This window comes from Oncorhynchus nerka, linkage group LG5, assembly GCF_034236695.1.
Source record: "Oncorhynchus nerka isolate Pitt River linkage group LG5, Oner_Uvic_2.0, whole genome shotgun sequence".
NCBI classification, from domain to species: Eukaryota; Metazoa; Chordata; class Actinopteri; order Salmoniformes; family Salmonidae; genus Oncorhynchus; species Oncorhynchus nerka.
Genome location: NC_088400.1, coordinates 10,131,487 through 10,146,016, shown reverse-complemented (window position 1 = coordinate 10,146,016; position 14,530 = coordinate 10,131,487). Strand labels below are relative to the sequence as shown.

Genomic DNA, 14,530 nt, shown 5'->3' with positions numbered 1-14,530 from the left:
TTTTACTGTTTGAACAGTCGCTGAGATTATATTTTGATATCAATGAAAAAATAGGCTGCATTGTTGAATAGCTTATGTAGCCTATAGATCAGATCCAAGTAACTAAGCGTCAACAATGCCCCAACATGCCTCCACAATGCCCCAACAATGCCCCCACTGGCTGCGGAAGGAATGATACCGGGAGTCTCAATTTTCGGTTAAACTGAAAAAGGAAGTCTAACGCCAGAGTGTATTACAAGGAGCCGTGTTATTTTGTGACAATGCAACACTACGCTCTGTACCTTCCGTCTCCGTAGAGTGTGAATTTACCTTTAGGCCACAGGATCTTAACAATGTGACCTTACAAAAGGGTAATACTTACAATTTCAATTTGTATTTAATTTTCTAAAATGCAGAACATTTATGTAACATGTGTTTGAAAGTCAATTAGATTAAAAGCCCCATTCAATCATTCAGCGGAGAGAGAGAGATGTTTCTCTCCTCAAGGGCTTTTTGCTAGTTAGCAATATCACAACAACCTACGGATGTGATTTAATTGGTATGATTATACACAGATCCTTGATCTGGGAAAAAAATATATATAATCCATATATTTATATGTATATATTCTTATTTCATTCCTTTACTTAAATTTGTGTGTGTTAGGTTGTCGTTGTGGACATTGTTTTGATTACTTGTTAGGTACTGCTGCACTGTCGGAACTAGAAACACAAGAATTTCGTTACACTCGCAATAACATCTGCTAACCATGTGTATGTGTTCAATGAATGTTGATTTGATTTGGTAACAGATCTTTGAGTTGGGTAACAGATCCTTGACCTGGGTAACAGATCTTTGACCTGGGCAACAGATCCTTGACCTGGGTAACAGATCTTTGACCTGGGTAACAGATCTTTCACCTGGGTAACAGATCTTTCACCTGGGTAACATATCTTTGACCTGGGTAACAGATCTTTCACCTGGGTAACAGATCTTTCACCTGGGTAACAGATCTTTCACCTGGGTAACATATCTTTCACCTGGGTAACATATCTTTCACCTGGGTAACAGATCTTTCACCTGGGTAACAGATCTTTCACCTGGGTAACAGAGCTTTGAGCTGGGTAACAGATCTTTCACCTGGGTAACAGATCTTTCACCTGGATAACAGACCTTTCACCTGGGTAACAGATCTTTCACCTGGGTAACAGATATTTGACCTGGGTAACAGATCTTTGACCTGGGTAACAGATCTTTCACCTGGGTAACAGATCTTTGAGCTGGGTAACAGATCTTTCACCTGGGTAACAGATCTTTCACCTGGGTAACAGATCTTTGAGCTGGGTAACAGATCTTTCACCTGGGTAACAGATCTTTGACCTGGGTAACAGATCTTTCACCTGGGTAACAGATCTTTCACCTGGGTAACAGATCTTTCACCTGGGTAACAGACCTTTCACCTGGGTAACATATCTTTCACCTGGGTAACAGATCTTTCACCTGGGTAACAGATCTTTCACCTGGGTAACAGATCCTTCACCTGTGTAACAGATCTTTCACCTGGGTAACAGATCTTTCACCTGGGTAACAGATCTTTGAGCTGGGTAACAGATCTTTCACCTGGGTAACAGATCTTTGAGCTGGGTAACAGATCTTTGAGCTGGGTAACAGATCTTTCCCCTGGGTAACAGATCTTTGAGCTGGGTAACAGATCTTTCCCCTGGGTAACAGATCTTTCACCTGGGTAACAGATCTTTCCCCTGGGTAACAGATCTTTGACCTGGGTAACAGATCTTTGACCTGGGTAACAGATCTTTCACCTGGGTAACAGATCTTTCCCCTGGGTAACAGATCTTTGAGCTGGGTAACAGATCTTTGAGCTGGGTAACAGATCTTTCACCTGGGTAACAGATCTTTCACCTGGGTAACAGATCTTTGAGCTGGGTAACAGATCTTTCACCTGGGTAACATATCTTTCCCCTGGGTAACATATCTTTGACCTGGGTAACAGATCTTTCACCTGGGTAACAGATCTTTCCCCTGGGTAACAGATCTTTGACCTGGGTAACAGATCTTTGACCTGGGTAACAGATCTTTCACCTGGGTAACAGATCTTTCCCCTGGGTAACAGATCTTTCACCTGGGTAACAGATCTTTGAGCTGGGTAACAGATCTTTCACCTGGGTAACAGATCTTTCCCCTGGGTAACAGATCTTTCACCTGGGTAACAGATCTTTGAGCTGGGTAACAGATCTTTCACCTGGGTAACAGATCTTTCACCTGGGTAACAGATCTTTGAGCTGGGTAACAGATCTTTCACCTGGGTAACATATCTTTCACCTGGGTAACAGATCTTTCACCTGGGTAACAGATCTTTCACCTGGGTAACAGAGCTTTGAGCTGGGTAACAGATCTTTCACCTGGGTAACAGATCTTTCACCTGGGTAACAGACCTTTCACCTGGGTAACAGATCTTTGAGCTGGGTAACAGATATTTGACCTGGGTAACAGATCTTTGACCTGGGTAACAGATCTTTCACCTGGGTAACAGATCTTTGAGCTGGGTAACAGATCTTTCACCTGGGTAACAGATCTTTCACCTGGGTAACAGATCTTTGAGCTGGGTAACAGATCTTTCACCTGGGTAACAGATCTTTGACCTGGGTAACAGATCTTTCACCTGGGTAACAGATCTTTCACCTGGGTAACAGATCTTTCACCTGGGTAACAGACCTTTCACCTGGGTAACATATCTTTCACCTGGGTAACAGATCTTTCACCTGGGTAACAGATCTTTCACCTGGGTAACAGATCCTTCACCTGTGTAACAGATCTTTCACCTGGGTAACAGATCTTTCACCTGGGTAACAGATCTTTGAGCTGGGTAACAGATCTTTCACCTGGGTAACAGATCTTTGAGCTGGGTAACAGATCTTTGAGCTGGGTAACAGATCTTTCACCTGGGTAACAGATCTTTCACCTGGGTAACAGATCTTTGAGCTGGGTAACAGATCTTTCACCTGGGTAACAGATCTTTCCCCTGGGTAACATATCTTTGACCTGGGTAACAGATCTTTCACCTGGGTAACAGATCTTTCCCCTGGGTAACAGATCTTTGACCTGGGTAACAGATCTTTGACCTGGGTAACAGATCTTTCACCTGGGTAACAGATCTTTCCCCTGGGTAACAGATCTTTCACCTGGGTAACAGATCTTTGAGCTGGGTAACAGATCTTTCAGCTGGGTAACAGATCTTTGACCTGGGTAACAGATCTTTGAGCTGGGTAACAGATCTTTGAGCTGGGTAACAGATCTTTGAGCTGGGTAACAGATCTTTGAGCTGGGTAACAGATCTTTGAGCTGGGTAACCGATCTTTGAGCTGGGTAACAGATCTTTGAGCTGGGTAACAGATCTTTGAGCTGGGTAACAGATCTTTGAGCTGGGTAACAGATCTTTGAGCTGGGTAACAGATCTTTGAGCTGGGTAACAGATCTTTGAGCTGGGTAACAGATCTTTGACCTGGGTAACAGATCTTTGAGCTGGGTAACAGATCTTTGAGCTGGGTAACAGATCTTTGAGCTGGGTAACAGATCTTTGAGCTGGGTAACATATCTTTGAGCTGGGTAACAGATCTTTGAGCTGGGTAACATATCTTTGAGCTGGGTAACAGATCTTTGAGCTGGGTAACAGATCTTTGAGCTGGGTAACAGATCTTTGAGCTGGGTAACAGATCTTTGAGCTGGGTAACAGATCTTTGACCTGGGTAACAGATCTTTGAGCTGGGTAACAGATCTTTGAGCTGGGTAACAGATCTTTGAGCTGGGTAACAGATCTTTGAGCTGGGAAACAGATCTTTGAGCTGGGTAACAGATCTTTGAGCTGGGTAACAGATCTTTGACCTGGGTAACAGATCTTTGAGCTGGGTAACAGATCTTTGAGCTGGGTAACAGATCTTTGACCTGGGTAACAGATCTTTGAGCTGGGTAACAGATCTTTGAGCTGGGTAACAGATCTTTGACCTGGGTAACAGATCTTTCACCTGGGTAACAGATCTTTGAGCTGGGTAACAGATCTTTCAGCTGGGTAACAGATCTTTGACCTGGGTAACAGATCTTTGAGCTGGGTAACAGATCTTTGAGCTGGGTAACAGATCTTTGAGCTGGGTAACAGATCTTTGAGCTGGGTAACAGATCTTTGAGCTGGGTAACAGATCTTTGAGCTGGGTAACAGATCTTTGAGCTGGGTAACAGATCTTTGAGCTGGGTAACAGATCTTTGAGCTGGGTAACAGATCTTTGAGCTGGGTAACAGATCTTTGAGCTGGGTAACAGATCTTTGAGCTGGGTAACAGATCTTTGAGCTGGGTAACAGATCTTTGAGCTGGGTAACAGATCTTTGAGCTGGGTAACAGATCTTTGAGCTGGGTAACAGATCTTTGAGCTGGGTAACAGATCTTTGAGCTGGGTAACAGATCTTTGAGCTGGGTAACAGATCTTTGAGCTGGGTAACAGATCTTTGAGCTGGGTAACAGATCTTTGAGCTGGGTAACAGATCTTTGAGCTGGGTAACAGATCTTTGAGCTGGGTAACAGATCTTTGAGCTGGGTAACAGATCTTTGAGCTGGGTAACAGATCTTTGAGCTGGGTAACAGATCTTTGAGCTGGGTAACAGATCTTTGAGCTGGGTAACAGATCTTTGACCTGGGTAACAGATCTTTGAGCTGGGTAACAGATCTTTGAGCTGGGTAACAGATCTTTGACCTGGGTAACAGATCTTTGAGCTGGGTAACAGATCTTTGAGCTGTAACAGTAACAGATCTTTGACCTGGGTAACAGATCTTTGAGCTGGGTAACATATCTTTGAGCTGGGTAACAGATCTTTGACCTGGGTAACAGATCTTTGAGCTGGGTAACAGATCTTTGAGCTGGGTAACAGATCTTTGACCTGGGTAACAGATCTTTGAGCTGGGTAACAGATCTTTGAGCTGGGTAACAGATCTTTGAGCTGGGTAACAGATCTTTGAGCTGGGTAACAGATCTTTGAGCTGGGTAACAGATCTTTGAGCTGGGTAACAGATCTTTGAGCTGGGTAACAGATCTTTGACCTGGGTAACAGATCTTTGAGCTGGGTAACAGATCTTTGAGCTGGGTAACAGATCTTTGAGCTGGGTAACAGATCTTTGAGCTGGGTAACAGATCTTTGAGCTGGGTAACAGATCTTTGAGCTGGGTAACAGATCTTTGAGCTGGGTAACAGATCTTTGAGCTGGGTAACAGATCTTTGAGCTGGGTAACAGATATTTGAGCTGGGTAACAGATCTTTGAGCTGGGTAACAGATCTTTGAGCTGGGAAACAGATCTTTGAGCTGGGTAACAGATCTTTGAGCTGGGTAACAGATCTTTGAGCTGGGTAACAGATCTTTGACCTGGGTAACAGATCTTTGAGCTGGGTAACAGATCTTTGAGCTGGGTAACAGATCTTTGAGCTGGGTAACAGATCTTTGAGCTGGGTAACAGATCTTTGAGCTGGGAAACAGATCTTTGAGCTGGGTAACAGATCTTTCACCTGGGTAACAGATCTTTGAGCTGGGTAACAGATCTTTGAGCTGGGTAACAGATCTTTGAGCTGGGTAACAGATCTTTGAGCTGGGTAACAGATCTTTGAGCTGGGTAACAGATCTTTGAGCTGGGTAACAGATCTTTGAGCTGGGTAACAGATCTTTGAGCTGGGTAACAGATCTTTGAGCTGGGTAACAGATCTTTGAGCTGGGTAACAGATCTTTGAGCTGGGTAACAGATCTTTGACCTGGGTAACAGATCTTTGAGCTGGGTAACAGATCTTTGAGCTGGGTAACAGATCTTTGACCTGGGTAACAGATCTTTGAGCTGGGTAACAGATCTTTGAGCTGGGTAACAGATCTTTGAGCTGGGAAACAGGAAGTAATAGTTTAATAATAACTCTTGACAAAAAAAAGGGACACATTTTTGTTCAGAAAACCTTTAATTGTAATTAGAATTACTTATAATGACATATTTCAATAAATATTTAGTTATATACATTTACAGCAGAAATTGTACATTCCTTTTTTCTTCAAATTGCTCACATTTTTGTACAAGCCAAAAATATCTGCCATTGTAATTATATTCATGCAAAATATTCAGTGTTTTCACATTTTAATGAAAAATAAAAAGGATTTGCTGAACTTTTTTCCTTCTTCTGAAGTGCACTCTTGGATTATTATCATAACTGTAATTAGCAAATTAAGATGTGCACTTTGTGCCAATACACAATATTTAAGCAAGTAAAACTAAATTAAGGCCATTCCAACTTGTGCTAAAAAATAATAGAAATACCTAAATAAAAAAAGTTTCAATTTTTGTGTACAGTTCAGTTCATGACTGGTTATTTGTGTCCATCTCTATCACTGGGTGGTGAGTGCATCACCACAACCAGGGCATCTGATATATCAAAAATACAATAAACAGAACCAAACAACTGTTGCAATTACTAACAAATCATAACATGCTAGTTGAATTACATACTTTTAAAATGTTCATATTGCTCTGTCCTATATGCCAAATATTATATGAACTTCCTTCATTGTCAATAATATTTGACATTATGATAGGTCAGGTTGATATGAAGGGGAGGAAGTCCTATCTGTTCTAGGTCAGGTTGATATGAAGGGGAGGAAGTCCTATCTGTTCTAGGTCAGGTTGATATGAAGGGGAGGAAGTCCTATCTGTTCTAGGTCAGGTTGATATGAAGGGGAGGAAGTCCTATCTGTTCTAGGTCAGGTTGATATGAAGGGGAGGAAGTCCTATCTGTTCTAGGTCAGGTTGATATGAAGGGGAGGAAGTCCTATCTGTTCTAGGTCAGGTTGATATGAAGGGGAGGAAGTCCTATCTGTTCTAGGTCAGGTTGATATGAAGGGGAGGAAGTCCTATCTGTTCTAGGTCAGGTTGATATGAAGGGGAGGAAGTCCTATCTGTTCTAGGTCAGGTTGATATGAAGGGGAGGAAGTCCTATCTGTTCTAGATCAGGTTGATATGAAGGGGAGGAAGTCCTATCTGTTCTAGATCAGGTTGATATGAAGGGGAGGAAGTCCTATCTGTTCTAGGTCAGGTTGATATGAAGGGGAGGAAGTCCTATCTGTTCTAGGTCAGGTTGATATGAAGGGGAGGAAGTCCTATCTGTTCTAGGTCAGGTTGATATGAAGGGGAGGAAGTCCTATCTGTTCTAGATCAGGTTGATATGAAGGGGAGGAAGTCCTATCTGTTCAATGGAGTTTTCCCCATCAGTGAACATTCCTACCACTTCCATACTTTGAACATTGAATTGCTGAGTAATTAAGTTAAACATACAATTCTTGTTGTAGAATGTGTCAGTGTTCTAGAATACGTTAGACCTTGTTGACGTTGTCTATTCAGAGCAGTAAGTGTCATTTCCATCTTGAATAACATAATAAACAAAGTAAGCCTTGTCCGAGCCCCTGCCCCTTGTCCCGTAGGGCAGGAGCCTATCAGGGTCAGGGTAAATTCCAGAAATTCAATTCCAATTCAATTCCTTCTTCCTATTCATGTCCCATGTATTCAATTCAAATTCCAGGACAATCCTCAATTGAATTAAAATTCAATTTAAATTGGAATTGACCCCAACCCTGGAGCCTATCTCCTGTTTCTGTAGCATGAGGCAGCTTGATGTACAAGTACACACCCTGGACAGGGCGCTAGTAATAATGCACCTTAATAAGCAATTGGTTACAATAAATCTATATAGCATTGTCCCAAGTGCAGTGATCCTTCACATGGTCAGGGCATAGAGTTCAATCCATAAGTATTGAATGGATGAGTGAATATCATGGTGGTTGAGTGGAGGTACATGATATGATTAGTTCCTAGTTTGTTGCATATTCAACATTGGATAACATCTTATTTAATGGATAGTTTTGTCTGAGGAAGTCAAAACTGAGGAAAGATTCATGGTCAAAATCTGTGCTGAAATATTGTGGCCAAACGAATATCTATCAAATCTTTTGTCACTTTCAAAACATATGATTACTGTGCTGATATTTTAACCAATACGTTTTAACCCCCTTTAAGCAATGAACTTTTATAAATGCATAGTTTTGGGTAAAGCATAATGTTATACATGTTGAAAGTTAATTTGCTGGGATAAAATAAAACTAATAGAAAAAGAATAGCCCTTCAAATCAATTTACCCCATCGACCGTGTCTGTGAAAACACACATCAATACGTTTTTGACAAATACTGCCTCAACTGAATTACATGGAAGATAATATACATTTTAAGAAATAGTTGACCGAAATTTTAAATATGGTTCTTAATCTCTTGTGCAAGTTCATCAAGCCTTAAACATCAAACCACCTCAAACTATCATTAACACATTCGAAAATCTATGACCTGTTAAAAAAGTAATGGATTACACTTTTCCAGAAGAAGAAGAAAACAGGGATGAAGAAGCAGAGAAAGTTTCATATCAAAATATATAATATTGTTAATTGAATAGCATCATATTACCACAAAAATAAATGGAAGCACTTTATCCACACACTGGGAAGTCAATGGAAAGAACTGAATCAATTTAAGTTACGACAACAAAACGTAAACAATATCCTGAACCAGTGCATAATATTGTTTGCAAAGGTGTTCTGGCATCTTTCCCCTTATGTCGTCATATTCAAAACCGAACCAGGAAGGCAATGATCATAGGTTAGCAAAATACTTATTTGGTTTGGAATAAAATAAAGGAAAATAACATTTGGCAATGAAGTTAAATGTAAAAAACTCACTCGACAAGTGTTTATTTCCACTGTGTCCGAGTCTCCCATCCATGACAATGTTTCGCAGGCCATACTTCCTGTGGTAGCAGTAGTGTAGTCTTTATTTCTGGGGCTTGGTGACAGCACTTTAGGCTAGCTAAACAATGTCCCAGAGGTGGGGCTACAGAGAGCAGAGAGTCTTAAATATGCAATATGAAAAGCCACTGTAGCTTGGCCTGCTTGTAATTGAATGTGAATGTGTTTAGAATCATGGGCCTAGGAGGAGGGTGAATAGTTTACATTATGCTTGGGGATGTAGATATGAAGGCCTTGTGTGTGTATGTATGTATGTACGTATGTATGTATGTATGTATGTATGTATGTATGTATGTATGTATGTATGTATGTATGTATGTATGTATGTATGTATGTATGTATGTATGTGTCCACCATTGGAAATATGAGCACTGTGATTTGTAATATCTGAGATTAAAAGCCTTGATGTCACACAAGTTCAAACCGATTCATGATAATGTTTTGTAAATGGTAAAGCTAATAAAAAAATAATTGCATATATTAATTATTGCATAGAAAAGCTTGGTGAGAAGTAATGGATTTCAGTATCTTAAATCAAGCCTCTTGAATAAATGAATCAGTGACACAGAATGCTGTAGTTGTGTGAACTATAAAATGTACTGTATGGTACACCAATGAGAACATGGTGTTAATCATTGCTGTTAAAGTAGCAAACGTTTTTCCATGATTTTGAGTGAATATCTTTAGGCATATTTTGAAAATGATTATAATAACACTTTTTTTTAAAGCTACATTATTAATGTGGGTATATGTATCAATGGTAATAATTGTTAAGGTACAGTAGGTGTTTTCTTAAATCTTAACTCACTACATTTTTCCTCCATCGACCTGCCGGGTATCTTACTGTACCTGGGCAATAAACAATGAGCTTACGAAAATAACTAAACAAATGTTAACAGTATAGCTTCAATGAAATGAGTAGGAGGAATCAGGATTTTTGTAATGCTTTTCCTCTCTACATTTACTCTTAATTAATCATATTTTGATTGAAGTACCAAATCCTTAAAATAGCACATGCATAAATAAATTAAGAAATGCAACAATGACGATATGTGAATGATGGCAAATGTCCCTTTAGAATTCGACTTTAGAGTTCCCAAGAAGAGCTTGAGCTGATTACAGCATCATAATGTATACTGAGCACGTTAATTAAAAAACGATATGCAATTAAGAAATAAAGTTAAGGGCCGACAGAGGAACACGTTGACCACAGCGGTTAGAAACAATAGAATATTATTTTGACTCATCAAGTTTCCTTCATTTAGTTGATAGTAGCATCAACCACATCTCAGTTTCTGTTGAGGGCTCAGGGAGCGTTTGACAAGTGCTTGCCACACACATCGAAGCTAATTGAGATATATAGGACATATGATCCTTGCATCACTTCATTCATGGAATCACTAAATCATCTTAGAACAATCTTAGAATCCTTTTAAAAATCCATCCCTCGTGTTCCATCCAGACGCCTGCCTTTCGAAGAAATAACCGTTTTTAAAAAAATGTATGATAGATATATACTATATTACAGTGCTGTATGTTTCACCAAATTCTCCTTCTTTATAATGCAGTATTTTGTCTTCTTCGACACTTCTTAGAAGAGAATCTCTCGCTCTTTTTTTTTTTTTAATTCTCAGTTATCAAAAATTCCAAAGCTCTTGAATGTATCGGTAAAAGTCGTAATATTTACTGATTTATCGTTTTGTAAATATATTGCCACATTCATATATCATGCATTTTACTGCATTGCTATTGCACTGGTCCGGATTATTAGGGAGAAAAGAGGGAGGGAAAGAAAAGAAAATAACAAATATTGATAAGCGATAGCCACCAAAAGCAAGTGAGCAAGTGAAGAGCGAGGAGTATTGGGTTTGGGAGCAGGATGGTGTGGTATTGAACTCTCTCTCTTCCCTTGCTTACGTCATCTGGTGTACATCCGTGCTTCGGATGATCTTGTATACGAGCCAGTAGAAAATATTAAAAATGAGGAAGACTAGCGGGAAAGCCACGCGAGAGACCGTGTCGATCCTCTTCGCGCGGCCGATGAAGAGCTTGCGCATCTCTTCCACCGTTTTCTCCTGAGGGCCGGCGGTGGCTGTCGGGGCGTTGTTGTTGTTCCCTTTGATGGCCATGCCGTCTTTGGCCTGCAGGCAAGCAGGGCCCATGCCATAGGCGGTGAAGCTGAACCGGCCCTCACCGCCCTCATCCTCCTGTACACAGACAAATATTCATTCTGTTAGGAATCAAAAAACACATTACACATTTGATATCCATGCCTGCTCTCTCTTTGTATACAGTATCTCTTAAAGGCCCACTCCTTATGTTTTAATAACATATGACTTTGATAATCATAGTGGACCTTCAAGGAAAAGGCTCTTATCAGACTTAAAATATAGTGGACCTTCAAGGAAAAGGCTCTTAACAGACTTAAATCATAGTGGACATTCAAGGAAAAGGCTCTAAACAGACTTCGTAATTTGAAATGACATATAATGGTTGTAAAAATCACAGTGGGAATTTAAGTAAAGCAGAGACATATTAATGAACATAATGAGGCACATCATGTTGAGCATTAAATGTCAAAGTCCAACATGATTCACAGCATACTATCTCATTAAGCATTGATATGCATTGTGATGAATATGGATTGCATGGGTGGACAATTCACATGTTTAGCTATGTCATCACTCAGAGTTATGAGGCAAGGTTAGCATATTATAAAGGACATGTTATCTCGATATCATACGTACGTACACTACCAGTCAAAAGAACACCAACTCATTCAAGGGTTTTTTCTTTATTTAAAAAAAACTATTTTCCACATTTTAGAATAATAGTGAAGACATCAAAACTATGAAATAACACATATGGAATCATGTAGTAACCAAAAAAGTCTTAAAATATATGTTATATTTGAGATTCTTCAAATAGCCACCCTTTGCCTTGATGACAGCTTTGCACACTCTTGAAACGCATTTCAATTAACAGGTGTGCCTTGTTTAAAGTTAATTTGTGGAATTTCTTTCCTTCTTAATGTGTTTGAGCCAATCAGTTGTGTTGTGACAAGGTAGGGGTGGTATACAGAAGATAGTCCATATTATGTCAAGAACAGCTCAAATAAGCAAAGAGAAACGTCAATCCATCATTACTTTAAAGGCATGAAGGTCAGTCAATGCGGAACATTTCAAGAACTTTTAAAGTTCCTTCAAGTGCCGTCGCAAAATCCATCAAGCGCTATGATGAAACTGGCTCTCATGAGGACCGCCACAGGAATGGAAGACCCAGAGTTACCTCTGCTGCAGAGGATAAATTAATTAGTTACCAGCCTCAGAAATTGCAGCCCAAAAAATGCTTCACAGAGTTCAAGTAACAGACACATCTCAACATCAACTGTTCAGAGGGGACTGTGTGAATCAGGCCTTCATGGTCGAATTGCTGCAAATAAATAACTACTAAAGGAAACCACTAAGAAGAAGAGACTTGCTTGGGCCAAGAAACACGAGCAATGGACATTAGTCCTTTGGTCTAGAGTTTGTCCTTTGGTCTGTGGAGTCCAAATTGTAGAATTTTGGTTCCAACCGCCATGTCTTTGTGAGACGAGGTGTGATGAACGTATGATCTCCGCATGTGTGGTTCCCACCGTGAAGCATGGAGGAGGAGGTGTGACGGTGTGGGGGTGCTTTGCTGGTGACACTGTCTGTGATTTATTAAGAATTAAAGGCCCACTTAACCAGCATGGCTACCACATCATTCTGCAGTGATATGCCATCCCATCTGGTTTGTGCTTAGTGGGACTATCATTTGTTTTTCAACAAGACAATTACCTAAAACACACCTTCAGGCTGTGTAAGGGCTATTTGACCAAGAAGGAGAGTGATGGAGTGCTGCATCAGATGACCTGGCCTCCATAATCACCTGACCTCAACCAAATTGAGATGGTTTGGGATGAGTCGGACCGCAGAGCGAAGAAAAAACACAGCCAACAAGTGCTCAGCATATGTGGGAACTCCTTCAAGACGGTTGAAAAAGCATTACAGGTGAAGCTGGTTGAGAGAATGCCAACAGTGTGCAAAGCTGTCAGCAAGACAAAGGACGGCTATTTGAAGAATCTCAAATATAACATATATTTGTTTAACACTTCTTTCATTACTACGTGATTCCATATGTGTTATTTCAAAGTTTTGATGTCTAGACTATTATACTACAATGTAGAAAATAATAAAAATAAAGAAAAAACCTTGAATGATTTCATTACAGGTAGCTGGCTAACACAATCCCTTCCTCCACAATACCTCATCACACACACAAACAATCAGGCTCCCTTATCTATCTTTGCTTGGTTTGAAAAATGTAAATGTAATCATTCAACACCTCCACTGCAAATTCAAATGGACAGGCGCACAGGCAGTGCTAAAATACAACCCTTAGTTTTCTGGGTTCCATTTGTAGACACCATATCCTCCTTCTGTCCTTGTCTTTATACCTGCTAATGTGTGTTGGGCTGAATGGAGGAACACACACACACACACACACACACACACACACACACACACACACACACACACACACACACACACACACACACACACACACACACACACACACACACACACACACACACACACTCCTTTCTCCCTCATTTTGTATCGTGTCCTTCGCTCCCCTGTTTTCCTATAACAGCGTCTGAAACGTCTAATGCTGGCTAGGTTGTGCGTCGACCTTCCCTTGTCCTTCGCTCCCCTGTTTTCCTATAACAGCGTCTGAAACGTCTAATGCTGGCTAGGTTGTGCGTCGACCTTCCCTTGTCCTTCGCTCCCCTGTTTTCCTATAACAGCGTCTGAAACGTCTAATGCTGGCTAGGTTGTGCGTCGACTTTCCCTTGTACTTCGCTCCCCTGTTTTCCTATAACAGCGTCTGAAACGTCTAATGCTGGCTAGGTTGTGCGTCGACCTTCCCTTGTCCTTCGCTCCCCTGTTTTCCTATAACAGCGTCTGAAACGTCTAATGCTGGCTAGGTTGTGCGTCGACCTTCCCTTGTCCTTCGCTCCCCTGTTTTCCTATAACAGCGTCTGAAACGTCTAATGCTGGCTAGGTTGTGCGTCGACCTTCCCTTGTCCTTCGCTCCCCTGTTTTCCTATAACAGCGTCTGAAACGTCTAATGCTGGCTAGGTTGTGCGTCGACCTTCCCTTGTCCTTCGCTCCCTGTTTTCCTATAACAGCGTCTGAAACGTCTAATGCTGGCTAGGTTGTGCGTCGACCTTCCCTTGTCCTTCGCTCCCTGTTTTCCTATAACAGCGTCTGAAACGTCTAATGCTGGCTAGGTTGTGCGTCAACCTTCCCTTGTCCTTCGCTCCCCTGTTTTCCTATAACAGCGTCTGAAACGTCTAATGCTGGCTAGGTTGTGCGTCGACCTTCCCTTGTCCTTCGCTCCCCTGTTTTCCTATAACAGCGTCTGAAACGTCTAATGCTGGCTAGGTTGTGCGTCGACCTTCCCTTGTCCTTCGCTCCCCTGTTTTCCTATAACAGCGTCTGAAACGTCTAATGCTGGCTAGGTTGTGCGTCGACCTTCCCTTGTCCTTCGCTCCCCTGTTTTCCTATAACAGCGTCTGAAACGTCTAATGCTGGCTAGGTTGTGCGTCGACCTTCCCTTGTCCTTCGCTCCCTGTTTTCCTATAAC

The 14,530-nt window shown here is 41.1% G+C and overlaps 1 protein-coding gene across 1 annotated transcript in view; it reads right to left on the bottom strand.

Annotated features, from left to right (window-relative positions):
* Positions 1-5,970: 5,970 nt before the first annotated feature.
* Positions 5,971-14,530, bottom strand: part of glra1 (glycine receptor, alpha 1) — a 121,747-nt gene continuing 113,187 nt past the window's right edge. Inside the window, exon 11 of the mRNA XM_065018339.1 lies at positions 5,971-11,064. Coding sequence (XP_064874411.1) covers positions 10,771-11,064 — 294 coding nt within the window. The 3' untranslated portion in view covers positions 5,971-10,770. The remainder of the gene's footprint in view (positions 11,065-14,530) is intronic.